Here is a 21,069-nt window from a genome sequence, read left to right on the forward strand (position 1 = left end):
CAACAGGTACTATTAGTTTGATAAAAACATATAGAATAATTTAAATTAAGTAAATTAAAAAAGTGTAAAAGGTAAAAATAGCAAGATCTGATAATGGAGATGAGACATTAATCCTGTGCAGGTGAGTCTAAAGGAAAGATTTAAGCAGCAGCGGAGCGGAGTCTGCAGATGACAGTTTGGTTGCTGAGACAGCGAAGAGTTTTTGATCAAGTGTGTTCTAAATTAAATGGGCAGCCAGTGCAGTGATGCTAAAACTGGACCAATAGGAAAAGATAGGATCCTATTAGCTACCCCTTACACGAGCCTTCATCCCCAAATAATTTCCTAAATAATGTATTTGTTTCATAGGAAAGCTTCCTTTAGAATGCCATAGTGAAGTTATTTTGTCGTGGAAAAGTGTTAATCGAAGTAAAAAATAGTAGTTGAAGCTTTAAATGAATTAATACGTTTTAAGATTCTATATTTAACACGTACTTTTACAAACTGCTGTTTGGTTTCATGTAGCTGTGTTTTATTTTATCCAATCGTCTTGTTGTACCTGTTTTTTTTGTTTTTGTCCTCTGAGTCATGGTTTGACCTGTTAGCTCTTTTGACAGGAATGATTTATGTAGAAGACAAATTCAATTCAATTCAGATCCAGCGGGATGCAAATGACAAAGTGGAAGGTAAGCTGGGGTAAAGGAGCAGGCTTCATAATGTGACTCGACATGGCAACACCAAAAACCTCATTGATGCTTTAAACAGTGAATCATCCTTTTAAGCCTTGCCGTGGAAAAGTTGCAGGCAAAACCCGATATTCACTGCACCTGTTGTCCTCGCCCCCAAACACAACATCAAATTATCTTCTTCTGTAGTTTGGATGAAATAGGATATATACATTTTTCCTATACTTGCACTTGTGGAGAAAGGAATTGGACTTAGTTTCCATAGCACCCAATGGGCTACAGTAGTGGTCAAGCTTGTCAAGCATTGCTACCAGATCACTGTATTCTCTGTCAACTCCGACATGGGCTAATGCAAGCTGATCATGTGACAAGTGAAACCATTAACCCTTACCCTACCATTTTCTAACTGAAGAATTTCAAAAAAGAGAAAGGTGGCTCACGCCATACTGCCTGGTCAAGAAGAGGGGAGTGCTAGTACCCCAAACCAGTAAAGGGCAGTGAGATGAAAAGTTAAAAGATAGCCGTGACATTAAATGTGACTAATAAGAAAGAAGGACAATTGTGTGTGTCTGTGTGAAATAGTTGACATATCGGTTGTGGTCGTTTTTGAGTGTATATGAGAGGTTGGGAACCTCATTGTTTGAGGAAAGATGTCTGAAATGCTGCAAATTATGGGAAGCTGCTTTTTGCTGGACACATTTGGTCGCCCTAACTGCGATTCCAAAACTAAAAGACAAATCTTGATCATTGTCTTGACTCACTAGACATGTCTGGTCATGATGGTCACAACCATCATTTGCCATGGAAAGAATTGAGGACACAAGTGGGAGCCCAGCTGCTCTCAAGAGCCTCAGTTGGTTCATGGGGGTTGAAGTATCTTGGCCAAGAGGACTCTCTGAAGAGCAGCACAATTGGTTCTTCCTGTGTCAAAACTGAAAGCTTAGAACATCAGAGTACAGCTGATCTCATGGGCAAAGGCTTGAATATTGCATTGAGAGAGAGAGAGAGAGAGAGAGAGAGAGAGAGAGAGAGAGAGAGAGAGAGAGAGAGAGAGAGAGAGAGAGAGAGAGAGAGAGAGAGAGAGAGCAGGAAGGTGGATGCAGGAGACGGTTAATGGAACTGCTGAGCTGTAGAGTATAGTACCAGGCTGACAGAACCTATGCCATCAGTCTATGCCTTTGGGAGACAAACACAGCCAAGTCAGTGAGGGCAGGAAGCTATGTTTTGGTCCTCCTCTGAAGGTCCCCCCCATCCCCTTGTCCTCAAGCTGACTCTGCCGCTGGAGGGTTGGTGCCAGGCGAAAACTAAAGGCTCCATCTGCAGGCAGGGGAAATGCATACTGCTTAGGCTGGGAAGGTCATCACAGGGGTGGTGGTGATTAAGGACTTGAGATCACAATATAATTTCGAAAGAATCTGGTCATATGATTGGTTCTGGACTTTTTGCCTCTATTAACACACCTTATTTTTTTCTCCCTACACAGTCTAACCTCCTCCACGTTCTGAAAAAACACCGCCGCACTTATGTAACCACTAACACACAAACAGCCCACCTAACCAATTATAAATACATCACTACAATGCATTTCATAATTTTTCTTTGTTTTTCTACTAGTACTAATATTAATACATCTAGAGGGTCAACAATATGTGGGTAGGCCTATGTGTTTAATACTGTTCAGGTTCACCTACTGTAAGTGCAGTTTTTTTCATTCATAAACTCAAAATAAACATCTTGACTATTTTCCTTCTCTGTGTAAACTTTCTTATTTGGAGCAAGTTACTTTCTAAACATTATATTTTAATGAATAACTAAATATATACTAACATCAGTTACATGATGATGTAATTACTCTGGAGGCCCTGTCATTCTACTTTGTGTTTGTCTTTTCACTTACTTAAATCATCTTTCATCTTTTACAAATTAATCATAAAGTACAGAAGTACAGACTAACCTCAATGTCAGAGCAGCTAAATATCTTTAATGATGAGATACAGAGTTCAAATGCTGAGAGACATGTTCTAAAACTGTTTCCCAGCAATCCAAAAACAGCCTTAAAATTATTTACAACAGTATACTGCTCTTCAGTCTATATAATTAGTTAATAGACAGGTTTTAAATTAACAAGACACTCAAACTGACTAATCCCGCATCAACCACACTGCTTTTAATATGTTAAGCTATACTAATAAGATCTGTAATTAAGGTAATTGGGGTTATTTAGAAAGTAGTGCTATGTCATCACAGTTATCTTCACATAAATCATGACTGCAATTAATATGAACTCTGTCTCTCCGAGCATAATGGAGTTCTTGCCTTCTCAAGAAAAGCAGTTTTTCCACATTAATATGCAAATATGAGCACAAGTGATTATGAATGCTCTGCAGCTACTGTCTCCACAAGAATGAATCCACAGGATTGTGACTATGGACGGTGAAACAGGGACACCGTTTAGAATGTGGACTAATTTAAGCATATATCGTGATCATGCCCCGCAAACAAGAGAGAGTAATTGTAATTAAAAGTAATATAGCTAGGCCACATTATAATGCATCTTAGAAGTAATAATTACCCGAGTTCTTAAGGTTATGATAAAAAAAAAATCGCATTAGTAGAGAGGAATAAACTGAATGATTCAAAATACAAATCCCCCTCTTAATGTGACAAAATACACATGGATTAGACATATTCCTGGTTTACAATACATTAGTCAACATCTGTCTTTTCAAGATTATAATTTAAGATCATTAGAACAATGTTATTTCATTTTAAGTTGGCTAAAATAATTTCAAAACAGTGGTTTGTCATTGTAGTGGAATTGGTTACTATCTCATGGGCACAGATATTCAGGCTTACCTTTGCACACAAAAACATCTGAGCAGCAAGGCAAACACACAAACACGCATGCACAGAAACACACACACACAAATACTCGCACCATCAGTAATCGGGATCATCGTTATCAGCCAAGTTCGGGCTTTTGACATTTTAAGGAATCTCACAAAATGTTACCCGTCTTATCAGTGTGCCAACACCAAAACAGTGATTTTTTTATGTATAGTATTTCATTCTGTATTTCTATTTATAACTAGTTCAAATCTTTTTTTTATGACATGACAAATTGAATCAATAACATGTTACATCTCAATTTCAGCTTTACTGAACTTGAACCTATCGAAATGTGCGGTTACTTGCAGTTCGTGAAGTCTGAAGCTTTCCCAACACACGCCCTCTCTCAGCCTGCCTCTCCTTGTTGTCTGACATAATGAGAGTGTGACTGGGAAGACACTTCATTTACTTCATGTGATAAGAGTTAATTACAGTTTGGATCTGAGCAGCCTTCAATCATCAGACTGCAAACAATCCATGACCTCCTCTGTCTTCTCCTCACATGGCTGTTCTCCTTTTTTTCTGTCAGCCTTTCACATGCAGCCAAGAAAGAGAAAATCAGACAAATTTACGTTTCACAGATTTGCTTTCACTTACTACCCTTCATTTTAAATATATGTTGGGAGTACTAAATACTGATGAAAAATGCTCAAAGAAGTAAGATTATGCGTAGGTTAATATGTGAGTAATTGTACAGGACAAGGGTACGGTGTATTGTTTTCACTGCCTACAGGTGTATTGAGGCTGCATTATGCACGTATTGTGCAGCACAGCATGATGCTGAAAACTTCCTATAGGGCAATGGACCCCCTCCATGGAAAGCATATGTTACATCTTCTTGACGATATCAGCCAGTGTTGGGATGTAAATCATAACATATCTTAATTATTACAGTTCAGCTAAAATAGTATAATGATAAAAATAATAGAAAAATAAAGATAAATATATACTAAATAATAGCTGCATTGAATTTGAAGTGTCAGCATTAAGTTGAGATATCCTTCATGATAATTAATCAGGCAACAGTTTAAGGTTGGTTTTAATGGGGATGCTGAGCACTTTTTTTTATTTACTACTGTTGATATTATTTACCTATTACTGTAGCAAAGCTTTATTTTCTCTTACTGCAAAGAAGAAGATGAGCCATGTTTCTGCAGAGATGACCAATCAAACACAGTCAGTCACAAAAGTAACTGGCAAAACTGTCTGTAATGAGCTCATCTGGTAAAAAAAACAGCACTAAAAGTGGAACAATTTCTGGCCAGTGTGGACTGATTCCTTTTTGAGACACTTTATACATATAAGCTGGAGTAAATTATCTTCTCTGGAGAGGATGTGAATGAACTCTTAAGCTCAGGAAGCCATTTACACCTTGGAATATTTCAATTGCACGACTTTCAGAGTTTTACTTTTCTCGAACGGATTAAATGAAGTTGAACAACACCAGCAAGGGCTTCAGCAGATACACTGAATATGTATAATTTGAAGGGGGGAAAAAATAGTGGCGAACCTTACAGTACGCCAAGAAGTTTTGGCCTTCATCATCATTCAAATGCTCAATGGAAAACTCTTGAATGTCAGGCTGAGCAAAAAAAAGAATAGATCCTCATCTCAACAGGAGAATGATGCTTGCTGTCGTAGAGAGGCTCCTTAGCCTATATTGTTAATTTCATTACCTCCAAGAGATGAAATTAAAGACAAATTTCAGTGAGGAAGAAGAGAGATGGATCTAGTTCAAGCAGCATCCTCTCGGTGCTTATAGAGGTTACTCTGTATTTCAATTTGCTGCGTCTCATACTGTTCCATGGTCTGCAGTTTAAATGGAGGCCTTTTATGATGCAAATGCAGGCAGGAGTGATAAATCTCTCTCGCTCTCCTCTCCTGATGCAAAAATATCTGCTCTCTCTCTCTCTCTCTCTCTCTCTCTCTCTCTCTCTCTCTCTCTCTCTCTCTCTCTCGCACGCACATGCACAAACTCAGGCTCCCCCTCGCTCTCATTCTCTCTCTCACCCCGCTGTTTTCTCTCCACTGCAGCATTGTGTTTCACTCGCCCCCAGGCCACATGAAAAATGAATCAGACCCAGGTGATGCACTGAGAAGCCAGGGGAACAAGAAAGAGAGAAAGAGTGATAAAATGAGGGATAGAGATGGGAGACACACAGAAAGAGAGGGATTGACCCCAAAAAGTAATGCTTTGACTTTCCTCAACAGCTTCTAGGTCACTTTAATTTGGGAGATGATGACATTCACTAAATCTGACACACACACACACACAAACAAAACACACACACTCACTTGTAAACAAACTCTTCAACCAAGTGATTTCAGTGTGATGTAAAGAAGTCAGGTGCTATCACCGTGCTATGCTTTATCAGGAATCAATCAATTTATCGAATCTCTTAATTATTTAAAAAAGAAGGGGCTATAAGATTTGTCTGGTTGCAGGGAAAGATATTTAAAATTCTTCAAATCATGTAGACATCAGATTTTAAGTAACTTACATTAAATTTGCTAATCATATATCATGTACCTCTTTAAATTGAATTCAACCAAAGATTAATTTAACAAATAAAATGTACAAGGTCAAACCATCATTGAATGTTAGCATTTTATTAACTACATATATATATATATACTTGATATATATATATATGTTAGATTTCCGTAAAATTTTGAATGTGTGTTGTTGAATATTAAATCTACCACCATTTATGAAATATGCTTTATAAATTAAACTGCCTTGACTTACCTCATCAACCTGTTAAAGTACTTTAAACTACAAGTCACATTCACTCATTCCCACACGGGCTTCCACTGTATATGCAGCACTTTTCTATAGCCAATTTGAGTGCTTTTCGAGCCGGTGAGCACACAGCTGGCTGAGTCACATGAAGGCATAAAGGCCACCTAACATCTGCATGGTACATTATTACACACTAATATCTTGGGAAAAGAGCACTAAAAGGGCTTTTAGTGCGATATTAGTAACGGCTGATCCCTGCGCCTCTGTGCTGTTTTCTCCTTACCAGGGAGAGGTGGTGGATGTTCAGTACGGGAGTGTGGATGACCTGCGGAGAGCCAAAGACAGCCTGAACCTCACCAACCGGATTGCCGTGGTCAAGCTTGGCCAAGCACCCTTGCTTTACAAGGTAAGATTAAAGCTGTGCCACCGCTCTGCCCTGCTGATAAGAGAATCAACCGTGTGATTTAATGCTCCACTTGAGATTTACCTGATGCTACAGCAGGAAAAATATTCACTCAGACGGAGGAATGAGTTCTTTAGATCTTTAAAAGCAAGAGCATGGAAAACCCAGATTTTCCTATAATAAAGGCTTTTTTAAAACCAAGTTTCCAAAAATGATCTCAGGTATTTTAATGCACTTGTAACCAGGCAGGCATGGCTCACCGGCCTTTGAAGAAACTGCAGCTGACTGCAAAGCCACCTGAAAAGGGCATATTTCATGTCTAGTCATGCACCTCTAATTCTTTATATTAAATTTGCCGTAGATTTATCATACCTGACTCCTGCGTCTGCACGTCTTCAGTGCAAAGATGTCTGAATCCATTTGCCTTCATAAGAAATAGCATTACCAACGCATTGATTGATTCTTCCTCTTTCTGCTTGGATATGTGCCACATTCTGCTCCAAGCTATTTTTTTCCCCGTCAATTAGAAGATGGCAGGGAAAATATAAATTCCGTTAATCAAAACATAAATATCTACTTACATGTTAATTATGGATTCATTTATCTGCAGTTTCCATTAAATTAAAAGTAATTAAATTATGCAAACCTGAATACATACTCTTGGGGTAAGGTCTTGTGTGAGATGAGAAATGGAAATGTAATAATCACATGTTAGCTCACTAAATACATTTAAACATACGAAGGTAATATAAAGTGTGATAGATGTCTACCATTGACATCTTACCTTTGATGTTTTGATACTTTGACCTACAAATAAACCAAAATCATTTGAGAGGGATATTTAAAATGTATACGAAGTTTGTTGAATAATCAATATTTCAGATTTAATCACCACCGCTTGTCTGTATTAACACGTTACGTCTCCTGGCTATGTCTAGGGGGCAGCTGCAGACAGAAACACAACAATCCAATTCAGGGAGTCAAAGTAAAAGCGAAAAAGCTGCCTGTCTGTGTATGAACTGGAGTCAAAAGGTTCACACAAAAGAAATGTGGAGGAAAAAGGTGACCATGTGGTCAAAACCATTAACTCTCCTATTATTCTCAACCTTTCTCCACATACCTCTGAACAAGCAGCTAATCAAGACAAAACAGAAAACATGGCCAGTCATAGGTGGAGACCAGTCATGCTGATTTAACCTGTAGAGCTAATGTGGGAGGAGAGAAGAAAGGAAACACAACCAACACTGCTCCAGTCATGCACATAGCGACCACATGTTTTAAAACTCTGGAAAAAACAAGCCAATATCCCCAGAGTCTGAATAAACTAATGAGCTAACATTTCAAACAATTCTAAGGGAAAAAATTCACTCTTACACATGAAATACAAAAGCATTATAATAAATCATCCTGCAGTGGACGTGTTGTGGTCAGTTGCAACTAAAAGGTCTGTGAACCAAAGTCATATGGCCATTGGGTTGGGAAGGTTTTGTCAAAGTTAACTTATGTCTCACATCAGGTCACAAATTTAACCTTTATTCTTTAACAAATCCAGTCTGTTTAATTACTAGAAAATCATCAAATCATTAACCGAGAAAGCTAAGCCAAACCAATTCCCAGTTTTAATGTTCTGGCTGATTGTTATATTTTTAGCTTTTTCCTTTGCTTTATTCATCGGATTTTAATCTACTTCTGAATGTTAGGTTGTAGAAAAATAGCTGCTAATGAGCCATAACAGGAGTAAATGGAGGTTACCAGGAAGAAAAGTCGAGAAAATGTTTAAAGAGGAGGGCATCTTACTGAATTTACATTTACACAGCGAGCCTTTTAAAAATCCATTACAACAGATATTGACTGGCGTCACATGGGACCCTTCTAGTAACAGGCTGCTGACCCATTTTTCCCTCTCGCCCACATTTTGTGACAAATTTGATCATGTGTGCTTCACAATGTCCCCATGTGTCAGCAGCTGAGAGAAATGATTGTCCTTTACATGTAAGTGGGGAAGAATGATTGATGAGCCTTTTACTCTCACTAATGAGTGTGTGACGGTGACTGCAGGCCCGCTGCTGCAAACACACACACAGTTCATATTTGACACACACACACACGTGTAACACATGTTTTGAGCAAGTAGCTGAAATCTCTTGGCTACATTCATATCAACTCATTTGAGGCGGAGTAGAATCACAATGTGAGCTCATTACTGCATATTGTCATGTTCTTGCACATCTATTCACAAAAGTGCATTGCCTCATGCTCGTGACTATATAATATGTGAATGTCAGTCATGTGTGTGTGTGCGTGTGTGTGTGTGTCCTCTCTTACCACAGACAGGCAGACAAATTTAAAGAAAATAGGAGTAAACGAGTGGAGAAACACATATTCTTCCACACAAATGCACTGCATGGTACAGATAAGAAATGAATACGACATCGTCCTACATGGTATGTATGAAAATGGCAAGAACAGTTGATTCACATTTTGTATAAAGATGGCAAGAGAAAGAAAGGGGGTCATCGTTGAGACACGGACGGCAGGACCTTCAGTCACAAAGGCTCAGCGGCTACAGGGACACCTGCAGTTGGATCTCTGGGCAAGAAGTCAGTACACAGGGTCTGAAGTTGTGGTGGACAGCGCACAGCTGAAGGCCGTCATGCCCGTGCATTGGTGTGATTTGTAACCTCCGTCCCAGGAGACTGAGAATGTCAGGGCAGGACATGAAGAGACTGTGTCAGCAAGAACAGTCCTCCGACAACCACATAGAGAAGAGGGGTGTTAAGGTGGAGCTGCAGTGCATAAACCCCTCATCACAAAGATGAATGCAAGAAAACATAAGCACCAGTCCACACAGATGTGGGAAGTGATAGAGTGATATGGTCAAATGAGTCATCCTTCACCATATTCTTCACAAGTGGGTGAGTGCATATGTGACGTGCACTAAGAGAATCATGAGGACCTGAATGTTTGACCCACACAGTGAGGGGATCGGTGGTTCTGTTATGCAGTGGGCGGTGGTTTGCTGCTGTGGTTTGCGTCCACTTGTCTCCTTCGAGGAAAGAATCACTGCAAATCAATATGAAGTTATTCTGTAATTCTGAGTGAACTACAGTCTGCGAATTAGGCATTTCTATTCTGGCGGAAGTAGTTTTTTCCTGAAGTACATTTACTATGATATTTGACGCCTTTCTAAGACACTAAGCTGGTTTTTGCTTTAATTTGTCACCTGTAAGTTCTGATGAACTCAAGTGTGCAAAGCATAGTGCCTGTGATTCATGTGCATGGACATATTTACATCAGTGTGTGTGTTTGTGTGTGTGTATGTGTGTGTGTGTATATCTGTGTCTGTTTCCAAGTGAAGGACAGTTGTTATGAGAGGGGACTGACCATGGCTGGTGTCACATATTCAATAATGGTCATCCATGCTCATAAAAAACAAGGACGCTACATCTCCTATATGGACAACAGTGAAATTCAGCTCTGCACGGAGCAGCTGCAGCACTCGTCCTCCCACTCACAATCTCCCCTCGACTTTTTCTACACGAAGCAGCTTAATAAACAGCAATGCAGTATAATCATCAGGAGAAAAACCAAAACAAAGTCAGAAGTCATGTCATTAATTTTTTCACTAGTGCACCAACATCAAGACAAAGAGAAAACACTGCACACCCCCTGTATACACTTATAGACAACGAGTAACATCTGTAAAGACGGACTCACTCTATTATGAGAGTTCTGCAATACATCCTCCCTTCATGACAGTTGTAATGTGGCAGAAAAAATGCTCTCAGGTGAAAATGTATTTCAAAAACTTCAGGGTCTTTTCACTGGTTTGAATGATTGCTGCTGTTTCCTGCGAACATTGACGGGGACGATGGAGCATCCCTTTTCTTGTATTTGTGTGATGTCCCATCTCTTTATTTTTTGTTTTCTTGTCCCATGTGTCTCTGTGTTGATGTCCAGCTGTCCCTACTCTCTGAGCTGGGTTTTGGGGGTGCCCTGCTTTACGTTGACCCCTGCGACGCCCCCCCCGGCCGCCACACCTGGAATCAAGCGTTCAGAGTCACCCTCAACCCCGGAGGAAATCCTGCCATTGGTGAGTGATTGAATTTGGATGACCAATTTGTTTTTGTTTTTTCATATGTATTAAGGCACCAGAAGTGAAAAATCATAACTAATGCTAGAGATTGTTAAAATGTGGTTTAAATTTCATCTCCGTTGTGACAACTATTAAAACCTTCCATTAAAGTTGTGTTAAATCCTGTAACATTCCACTACCTTGTCAGCCTCCATTGTTCTTTTAGCTCGTGAACAAATGCACGTGTGTAACCGAGAAACTCTATTTACCACAGTGTTGAAATACGCCGAGTTTACCTTTGAGCAATACTTATATTACTCAGACTTGGCTCTCAGTTCATCTGGAGTTCATTCACAGTAAATGACCTGCAATAGCAAAGCCAGCACCATGCACCCCAACCCCTTGCACAGAACACCAAGGGGGGAAGCACATCTTCAACACACATACACAGGAGGAGCTAAAAAGACTCAGGTCGTGTTGAATAAGTTTAAGAGATGTGTTTAGTCAACTTCATGGTCATTTTGCAGGCTGCAGTTTGTGGTGCTTTTAAGTTACCTTGCGTCATACCAATAGTTCCTGGTCACCCCCCTGACCAAGAGACTTCTTGCTGCTTTGATAATTAGTTTGGTCAAATGTTGAACTCTACAAAGAGTCCTGATGGTTCCAAACCTTTTCCATTTCACATATATTTCCGCCTCTGCGCTAGCAGGAGCTCTAAGAGCTTTAGAAGTGGTTTTATTCTTTTCTGATGTTTGATTTGCATCAAATTCATCAAAGAGGTCGACAGAGAGTTCCTAGGACTTCATGTATTGATTTTCATCCTGGCACACTGTGTGAATTGTGGCAGTATATGTCCAGTCAATTCAATTTGCAGGTACAGGTGAACTCTGGACACACCTCAAGAAAAATGAAAGCCATCTGACCTCAGTTTAGAGTCCCAGAGCAAAGGGACTGAGCTCTTATGTTAATTAAAAAGGTCAATGATTACTTCCTTATACAATTCATGAATGTTTTGATTTGTCATTTTGGGTTATTGAGAATAGATTGAAGGGGTAAATGTTCTATTGTTGAAACAATCTACAACACAATAATGTGGACACATTGTAAACGTACGTTTACTACTGTTTAAGTTTAAGTTGGTGATATGGTTAAGATGTACAGTGTATATCTATGAAGAGTGTTTGGCATCTCAAAAATATATATCCATAAAACAGATCAGTTCATTTCTTGCAGCATCTGATTATATGCAATCCCCACTTCTAAAACAACCTGAATACACATTCCTTTTCCTTTACATTAACACAGAGTTATTAGCTTTTTAAACCCGAGACAGGAATTTTTATTTTAATCAAAGCTGTACATGTTATATTTTTCAAGCCAGATTTTAGGATTCCCAAAAAATATGGTCAATCATAGCTTGTAGGAAACAGACCATTCAATGGTTAAATGTTTTTTGAACCTCTAAGGATATTGAATTTTACTATTTCTATTAGTTTAAGTACAGATCAGTTCAAGTACTATTGCTTTGGAGTGTAGCCATTGTTTGAAGCGTACTCACTTGTCTTACCTTGGCCTCAGGAAGAGGACATCATATCTCTCTGTATCTCTGTGTCTTTTCTACTGTATTTAAATCACTCTCCCATGATGGATGACCTCCCCGACCCTCAGTCTTGTCCCCACTTCCTGTGTTTCTGCCCGGTCTGGCCAGTGGGGACATGTCATTACCACTGAAGTATCTTTAGTCCGTGTAAGAGTCCCAGTACCACAGTAGCAAGACCCAGTAGAGCCCCACCAGATGTCTGGACTACTGCATGAGTGTGAGTGTGTGTGTATTTAAGTGGAAGAGAGCGAGACAGATGCTGGCTGTCTGGTCTCTCACCAATCGCACTGCTCTCATGTCCCCGGTGCTAAAACAGCTCAGAAGAACAGAAGATGTAAAAGGACACCTCATTACTCATATCAAGCATACTTTGTTCTACTGCCAGAGACTGCCTTGGTTAAATCTCTTTATTAATCCTGAAAAAACCTTCAGTACGAATTATGTTACGGCAGCATGAGGTGCAGGCTAACAACTAAGCATATTCAAATGAAATAAAGAAAAGAGGTCATGTGATTTATCAATTTTTCTGCAGTAGCAATTCAATTAATTAAAATCCAGTGCTTCCCTCTACCTAATGTCAGTGGTAGAATTTGCCTTGACATTCAGATCTGACCAAACCAAGGGGGTTTCTGAGGAAATGTATTTCTAGTTCAACTTAATTCACATCCGCCTTACTGTTTACTCGTTACCCTCTGTACACTGTGTGATGGTGGGTTCAGACCCAAAGCGTAAAGCCTACAAAGGCATACACTGGGCAATTTGAGTTGCACAACTCAGTTTGGCCTGACTTAGAATGGGTTTCGTGCATTTTTAGCAAGGAGCAATCAGAGGTTCCAGACACAACCAAAATTTGACTTGCCATAGTCAGACGGTCACACAGTTGAACTATAGTCTTGAGTCCATTCCTCCAAAGTCTGCACCTTTTCCCTAAATGCATCGGCACCAATTAGCAAAACACAACAGTAGGAATTCTATTTTGTGGCTGTAGGAAATTGCACGGCAACAAAGAAATAAGAAGGATAGAAAGGAGTTCTTACAGTAATCCGAGTGTGGTGAGGCGTCCATTTACTAAATAGTAACCTAAATTGTCAACAGATTAGAACAGATTACATCTTTGAAATGTCAAATTGTATATGTATCTATTGTTATATGGGCTATAATAAATAATAATAATAATAATAATAATAATAGATAATAGATAATAAAGAGAACAATTAACATGTGTATATATACAGTGCATTACAAACTGGTTATAATACTTTGATAACATATATATAGATAACTAGCTAGCTGGATGGACAGAAACTATAGTTTAGTATCCTATATATTTTGAGAGATCACCTTTTGACAGGGGGGAGAAGTTGAACACTCTTATTGCTTTAGGCAGGAAATAATTAATTAAATTAAATTCCTGTATCTCTCCTTGCGGCAGCAGAGCTAATCCAGTCTGTTGGAAAAAGTGCTCCACTGTCTGTCCACAAGGCGGAGGAGAGGATGGTGGGGAGGATGATGGATAACAGTTCGTTCAAAGCTCTCCTCTCCACCACCACTTGCACTCCTTTCAACCACCACTTCAAAAAATTCCGGTTGGCAGCCAGTGACGGAGCCAGCCTTCTGAATCAGCTTCTTAAGTCTGTTGGTGTCACCAGCTCCGATTCTGCTTCCCCAGCAGACCACAGCAAAGCACAGTGCATTGGCTACAACAGACTGTGACTTCCAACATCTTCCTGTTGAAGAACAAATGCAGCTCTTTTGCCCTCTCCAGGCTGTCTCCTGGCTGTCTGTCTCCCGCCTTTAACCCAGTCATTTCTCTCATTCCAGTCCACACATCATACAGGAGTCCTTGCACTACCTGAGCTTCTTCTCAGGTCATGGTGTATGACCCTCAGTTATTCTCTGTCCCCAGATCTGAAGGCTTTCTTCTTCTTGTTAGGAAGAACTTTTAGCCTCAGTGATGATCCCTGGCTTATTGTTGGGATAGCAGCGTATAGGTAAGCCGGTAAGGTGGTTTGTTCACAGAATAGAATGTATTCTGTGATGCAGTCAGACATGCTGTTGATATCCTCCCCATGTGGCCAACAAAGCACATCAGTAGACTGGAAGGAGTCCTGCGGTGCCTCAGTGGCCTCCTGAGTCTACCTCCTCCGACACACACAAAAAGAGTCACAAAAAGGCGCAAATTCAAGAAAACACAACGGGAGCTGCTGTAACAGGCTTCCACCTTGCACGGCGCCTCACCATTTCTATGTTCTACAATCCGACCTCAAGAAATGTTTTCTCTTGGTACATTTTGATACCTTCCATTGGAGCTGCTAACACGGCAGTGGAAGCTCTTTGTCAATCTGTAACTTTATTGGAAATTATCCTGTCCAGCATTCCAAACACACTCTAAGCTTTAACATAGAGCCGGTCATGTCAGTGCTCGCACAATTTTGTTGTCGGTTACTTCACTTATCAGCCACCATCACTGAATAATATGTGTAATTCTAGATTTCTGAGTGGTCTCCAAAGTCAGATATCGGTTCATAAAGTAGAAAATACCGCTTATAAAATGAACATTCTACAATAAGCAGACAGTAAAGTGCTGAAAATGGCTTTCTGTATATTTCTTTATTTTTATCGGCAATGGGCCAGTAGCCAGTATTATTATGTTTTTGTCATTGTTCATTGATTCATTTTTTCCAGGAAGACCATTATCTTTTGTGTCATTTTGCATGTCTGGAGTTTACATTTCCCTCAACGTGGTGCAGTGGATGCAGATTCCTCCCTAGTGTCAGAACGTTATGCCCATGAGAGGAAAAAGAATGAGGCCAACATTGTCACATCTGTCATCTGGCTTCATGAGAATCACATCTCTTGCTGATGCTGTTTAAATCTGGAAAATGGTTCATTTTATAGAATACAGAATATGCAAGATATTCCCACCGCTGCAATTTCCTCCCGTCTTTGTAAAAATCATTGTCATTACAGATATCGGTTGTATGGTACTGACATGACAGAGATACAAGAGTGGAGGGAAGTATTTTTCACCCGAATAACATAACTATCATTATTTACTTGTGCAGAGATAGACTTATCCCTTTCTAATACTATGCAGTTTGTGATGCATAGCACATTGGTGTTTCTGTATGAGTGTTACAAAACAGAGGCACTCACATTATTTATATATATTTTTTTATATTTTGTTCCTTTTTTCACAGGCAAAATGTGAACACACTCTAATACCATTAACACCTAACTGTTTCCAGACTAAAACCAACAAAACCGCTGCTAATGACCTCTAACAGCCAGCAGGCTTCCTCTATTGGCAGCATTATTCCATTTCTACTCCATCTACAATGAAACCATACAATATCTCGTAAAAGAACATGTCCTAGAATCGATGTTCATCATTCATCATTCAACTAACTGCATTTATATTTTCATGAATCGACATCAATCTTATCCTGATCTGAAGTGCCTAACTGTCTAAACCAAACCAGAAAAACCGTTGCTGCATTCACAGGAAATAAATTCTGTAAATTAAGAGTAAATATAATGCAAAAGAAACAACATGTTTTTTATCAATGTACTTGCAAATGGCGAAATACAAAAATTATTTACATATTCATTAACTTATTATCAATAAACTTGTTGCGATGGCATTTCCAACTACATTTTGGTGTTTGCTAGATACCTAGAGTTCTCATTTACAAGATTTGCATTGTTGTCTTCAACGTGTTCTATAACAATGAGAATGACATTTGAGAGACATTTAATCCATTCTTTAGTGTGGCAGCAGCAGCACAGTGTTGTTTAAAGTCTGGCTCATCGGACACATGCTGTACATTTAAAGGAGCATCACTACGTCTGGTTGCAATACAGAGAACAATTTAATACGCTGAGACTTTCGATTTTCTCCGGCTTGTACTCCACACACACACACAGGTGCAAAAAAAAAACAACTCCTAATTTACTCAAATGTAGGCCATTTTTCTACACTTCATGTGCACTTACTTTTAGAGAACTGTGGCAGGTCCCAGTGTTCTTGTCTATCTGTTGCCTTACACCTGCTCCGCCAGGCTGGAATTGCTTTCACCACTCAGGGCCTTGGTGTCTTAAGAGCTTCATAACAGGCTCAGTTCTCAGTGGCGACAACAGCGCCTCTCTTTTAAAAAATAAGACACATGAAGCTGTCAGGAGTGCTCCTCAGTTGCAACGCTGCCACAGGAGGAGCTTTTTTAGAGGGAATGTGATTCCACTGTTTGCCAGGGCTCTGTTTAATGTTCCCCAGAATGTCCCCTCCTCTCAGTTTATTGTTTGGACTTCGTTGTCTCCCTCACTCCTCCTCCTCCATCCTCCTCCTTCTTCAGCTTGTTAATTCGACTGTTCCTTGTAGCGTTGTATGACTGCCTAGCTGTAATACGCTACCTGCTGAGACAGCCACAGCAAATCAAAGCTTCTGCCGTCTCACACGTACGTCTTTCCCAATTCCGTTATGTAGTGTTTTATATATATATATATGTATGTATGCATATAAGTGTGTAGCTGTGGGTTGTTTCTCTCTGTAGCCATTGCAGGAGAATCCGACTGTGCTTTTACCTTCAGAAAGAAACTCAGTGAGATCAAAAAAGTGTGTGTATGCTTGCCTGCTTCCTGGTATTTCTTGAGTGTGTGTGTGTGTGGGGGCTTCATATTCATGTATGTGTCTTGAGTGTCACATGCAGTGCTGCGTGGATGACAAGAGAGAAGAATCAAGTAGTGTGCATATTCCTGCGGAGCCTGCAGTGTTTGCTTAGATACCATCGGCAGGTGTTCGCTGTCAGGTTTATTCCTTGTTGCTCCAGCATTCATCTCGTCTGACGTGCACCATGCTGGTGTAGCATTCTGTTGTTCTTCGGAGAGATACCACCCCTTCATATCCTTTCTTGCCCCATAACTGTCTCGACACTTGGTATAAAGCTGAAAAAAAGCCAACAGCAAAGTCAGCTTATCCCAGTCACTTGTGACTCAAATTATGGTTTTGTTTGCTTTAACCCACAAAAGATTTGTTAGCAATTGTAAAGTAAATGAAGTAAAAACAGGGACACCTTATGGAATATGGGATTAGACAACACATCATTAGATTAAAACTGCCCAATACAAAAAGACCTTCCATGACCTTAAGTTTTAGGATTGTCCGGACAATTAGGTCCTGACTTTTCCAGAATTTGCCTTTTACCTATTTCAATTTTGTGTCCATCATGTGTTAGCATGTCATCAACACTTCCACTAGCTTGTTTGAAATCCTCTGGAGGCTTGTCTGCTGTGTTCAAATAAGGGCTCATTCTGACACTCCCTGGATTTGTTACTCTGGGGCTGGCAGGAGAAAGTCAGAGGAATGTCCGGAGCCTCTCACTTGGTCATTTGCTTCTTATATACATCCCCTCTGGAGGAAGGAAGGAAGGAGGGTTAGTTGTTAGTTCACTGCATACCTGAAATCTTGTGAGGTTGAATCAGTGATCTCCCAAAACATCAGTCAACATAATTCCATCAGTATCACTTCTGATACGATGAATCCATCTTGTGTTGGATCACGTCTTGGAAATACAAACACTCTCATAAGCGCTTGTCTCTCGGCTTCTCTGTTGCAGTTGTGCACAGTTGCCCTGCGATCACCTTAAAAACAGTCTTTTCCTTTTAAATGCATGTGATTAAATAATTAGAAGAGAGTAAATATGCCCATTTGTGCATACTATTATTTCACTGCTTTATTTAAATCGTTCAGTTACATGCCTTATTTCTAAACTACTCCACTGGTGGTGTGTTACTCATTTTGTTCATTGGTGTGACTTGACAAATATATTTTGCCACTGTTTGCCTTAATGCTTCACTGGTACTTTCTGTGTTCAGGGATAGTAAAGCTCCAAACTAAATTGTGTGGCATTGTCCAACCCTATAAGACTTGACACTTTTCCTTCCTCTAGGTTGGAGTTTTGACATTGGAAAGCAAGCAGCAGTAGTTCCTGTTGACATATATAGAGATCTGTTCATTATGCAATGCCTTCGACTAGGATTATATGGTGACACATATTTGAAGCACCAGTGTAGTACCTTGCTGAATGATGTGACATTGTGTTGTTGCACAGGTTGAGCTGAGTTCAACATTTATTTAGATGGACAGCCCAGTGTTGTCTATGGAGGTTACACTGATCAGTCTAAATGAAGCCCTATCTACATCTGAGCTTTAAAAGTGAGACTGGTTGGGAGTAATAATGTAGATGGTCTGGACTGCTACATAGGGGAAAAATATAATTTGTACTGTGATTCTGTTCACATCTATCAGCAGGGTTCAGGGTTAGTGGCGCAGATGCAGATTTTGGACTTGTTTCCTTCCATTAACACAGTAGGGCAATCTGCCTGAAAAGCAAGCCATGTTCCAGATTTATGTGAGAGCAGAACACAAGAGGGAAATAGACCTTGTGTTCTCCCTTTGTGGGGTAAAAAAGTGATTGTTTTTGGCATTTGTTTCTTCTCAGACAGCTCATTTATTTTGCCAAGTTGTTGCCCTTGCTAGTGAAGCAATGTCCTCTCTCCTGAATGTGGCTGCCATGTGTGGGGTTTGTCGTGCGTTGACTTCCTTCTGTATCCTCAAGCTGTGATTAACAAATGAGAACTGCTGGTCATCAGTTTGTGCTTGCTTTGTGTACCTGTCCTCTATAATATTATACATACATAAGACACTCGGAGCAAGAGAGAGCAGTGGAGCAACAGGGAGAGAGAGAAGACATCGCTGCTATAGAGCTGCGAGGGTGAGCTCAAACAGAACACAGAATCACTAAGCACGATAGAGTAAGGGTTGGTATGTGCGAGTGTTTAACTACAGACCGGTGATTTTAGCTGTAGTGCTACAGAGAAACAGTTGTGTTTTAGCAGCGGAGCTAATTCGCAGAGCGACCACCACCAGTGGCAAGAAAACAGGAAATGACGCAGCACGCTTACCGTAATGACGTCAGTTGTCTTTTTACCTTAAAGAGCTGTTAGTACCTTATAAACCCGCTAGAGCACTCCGCTCCCAGAATTCAAGCCTACTTGTCGTCCCTAAATTCTCTAAAAAAAGAGTAGGAGCCAGAGCTTTTAGCCATCAAGCCCCTCGGCTGTGGAATAATCTACCACTTTCAGTTCGGGAGGCAGATACCATCTTTTCATTTAAGAGTAGACTCAAAACCTTCCTTTTTGATAAAGCTTATAGTTAGAGCTAATTAGTGCGCCAGAACGTTACTTGTTCTATTTTATGACACATGACACACGGAGCTTCTCTTTCCAGCTTCTCCTTCCTCTTCTCCATCCCTATCCCCCTTCCCCGGAATCCCTTTGCTTTATCACCCGCAGATCCAGGGCCTCTGTGGCCGCACCATGGATTGCGGTTTGTGGATCGTACACCGGGGGTCGCGGTGGTGGATCCAGTGTGGCGGATTCTGAGTTATGTGGGCTGATCGTGGTGCTGGTGGCGGACCCTGTGTCGCGTTGGCATTGGGCACGGGCGGTGGACCAGGACCGCGGTGGTGGCTTGTGATGGGTCCTGGTGGGCGGCGGTGGACGGAGACTGAGGACTGGAGTGGCGTCTGGTCTGGATGGTGGATCGTGGTCTGGATGGTTGCTGACCATGGACTGTGCTTGCAGCGGGACTGCTTGGCATGTCATGTTGGGGTTGTCCTTCGGGATGTCTACCCTCATCAAATGCTGCTAGAGACTTTGATTATTGATGATGTTTTCCTGCACGTGGCATCTATTGCACTTCTGTCCGTCCTGGGAGAGGGATCCCTCACATGTGGCTCTCTCTGAGGTTTCTACATATTTTTACCCTGTTAAAAGGGTTTTTAGTAGTTTTTCCTTACTCTTGCTGAGGGTTAAGGACAGAGGATGCCACACCCTGTTAAAGCCCTATGAGATGAATTGTAATTTGTGAATATGGGCTATACAAATAAAATTTGATTGATTGATTGATTGTGTGCAAGGCGAAGATTGCATAAATTGTGTTAACCTTTAACATGCAGCGCCTCATTCCCTGCGCTCCTCTGGTGTGGCCAAACAGAGAATTATCAAACTACTTGTCTGTGTTCATTTTTGAACTGATGGACAGGTGGGTCTTTTCAATGTGCCCCTTGGGTTATTTAGAAACCTCGGCTGGATTCAAATGAGCTCAATGAATGGAAAATGGAGTCATTAGCATATTGATTTAAATACAAGGTTGCTACAAGACATCGTTTTCCCTTTAAATGGACAATCATAGCAAGGGTAATGGTAACACAGCAATGGAGCAACAGTGGGTCCTCTGTAGGGTGTCAGTGTGTGATTAAAGTATCTCCGCTCCAATTGTTAAGGTTGAAGGAAGAATAAAAGTGTTTCTGTGCTGTAAACCAAACTTTTCATTATGCAAAACATTGATTTCTTATAACTGGAAAGCCGGCATTGCACACTGAATCTCTCCCTTATTTGTATTTGGCAACTCTATCAAGAGTAATGGGCAGTAAATGTTTCTGCAATAACCTGAGATAACATTTACTCATATCCCTTTTTCTACTTCCAGTGTCAGTGTTTATTCATGATAACTTTGACTTAATGTAGGGAAGACTATTGTTTTAACAGGTAAACTATGGTGGAATATCAAAATGGTTCGTCGACTATGGTAACACTTGGTTAAGATGCAGCAATGGCTGTGTTTATATTTGACAA

At 40.4% G+C, this 21,069-nt stretch overlaps 1 protein-coding gene across 2 annotated transcripts in view; it reads left to right on the forward strand.

Moving 5' to 3' along the window:
- The window catches only part of LOC128448298 (inactive N-acetylated-alpha-linked acidic dipeptidase-like protein 2), a 447,438-nt gene that overhangs the window by 207,693 nt on the left and 218,676 nt on the right, over positions 1-21,069 (forward strand). For both annotated transcript variants that reach the window (XM_053430883.1, XM_053430884.1), the window contains 2 exons: positions 6,584-6,703; positions 10,661-10,793. In XM_053430883.1, coding sequence (XP_053286858.1) covers positions 6,584-6,703; positions 10,661-10,793 — 253 coding nt within the window. The remainder of the gene's footprint in view (positions 1-6,583; positions 6,704-10,660; positions 10,794-21,069) is intronic.

Source organism: Pleuronectes platessa, chromosome 9 (assembly GCF_947347685.1).
Source record: "Pleuronectes platessa chromosome 9, fPlePla1.1, whole genome shotgun sequence".
Taxonomy (NCBI): Eukaryota; Metazoa; Chordata; class Actinopteri; order Pleuronectiformes; family Pleuronectidae; genus Pleuronectes; species Pleuronectes platessa.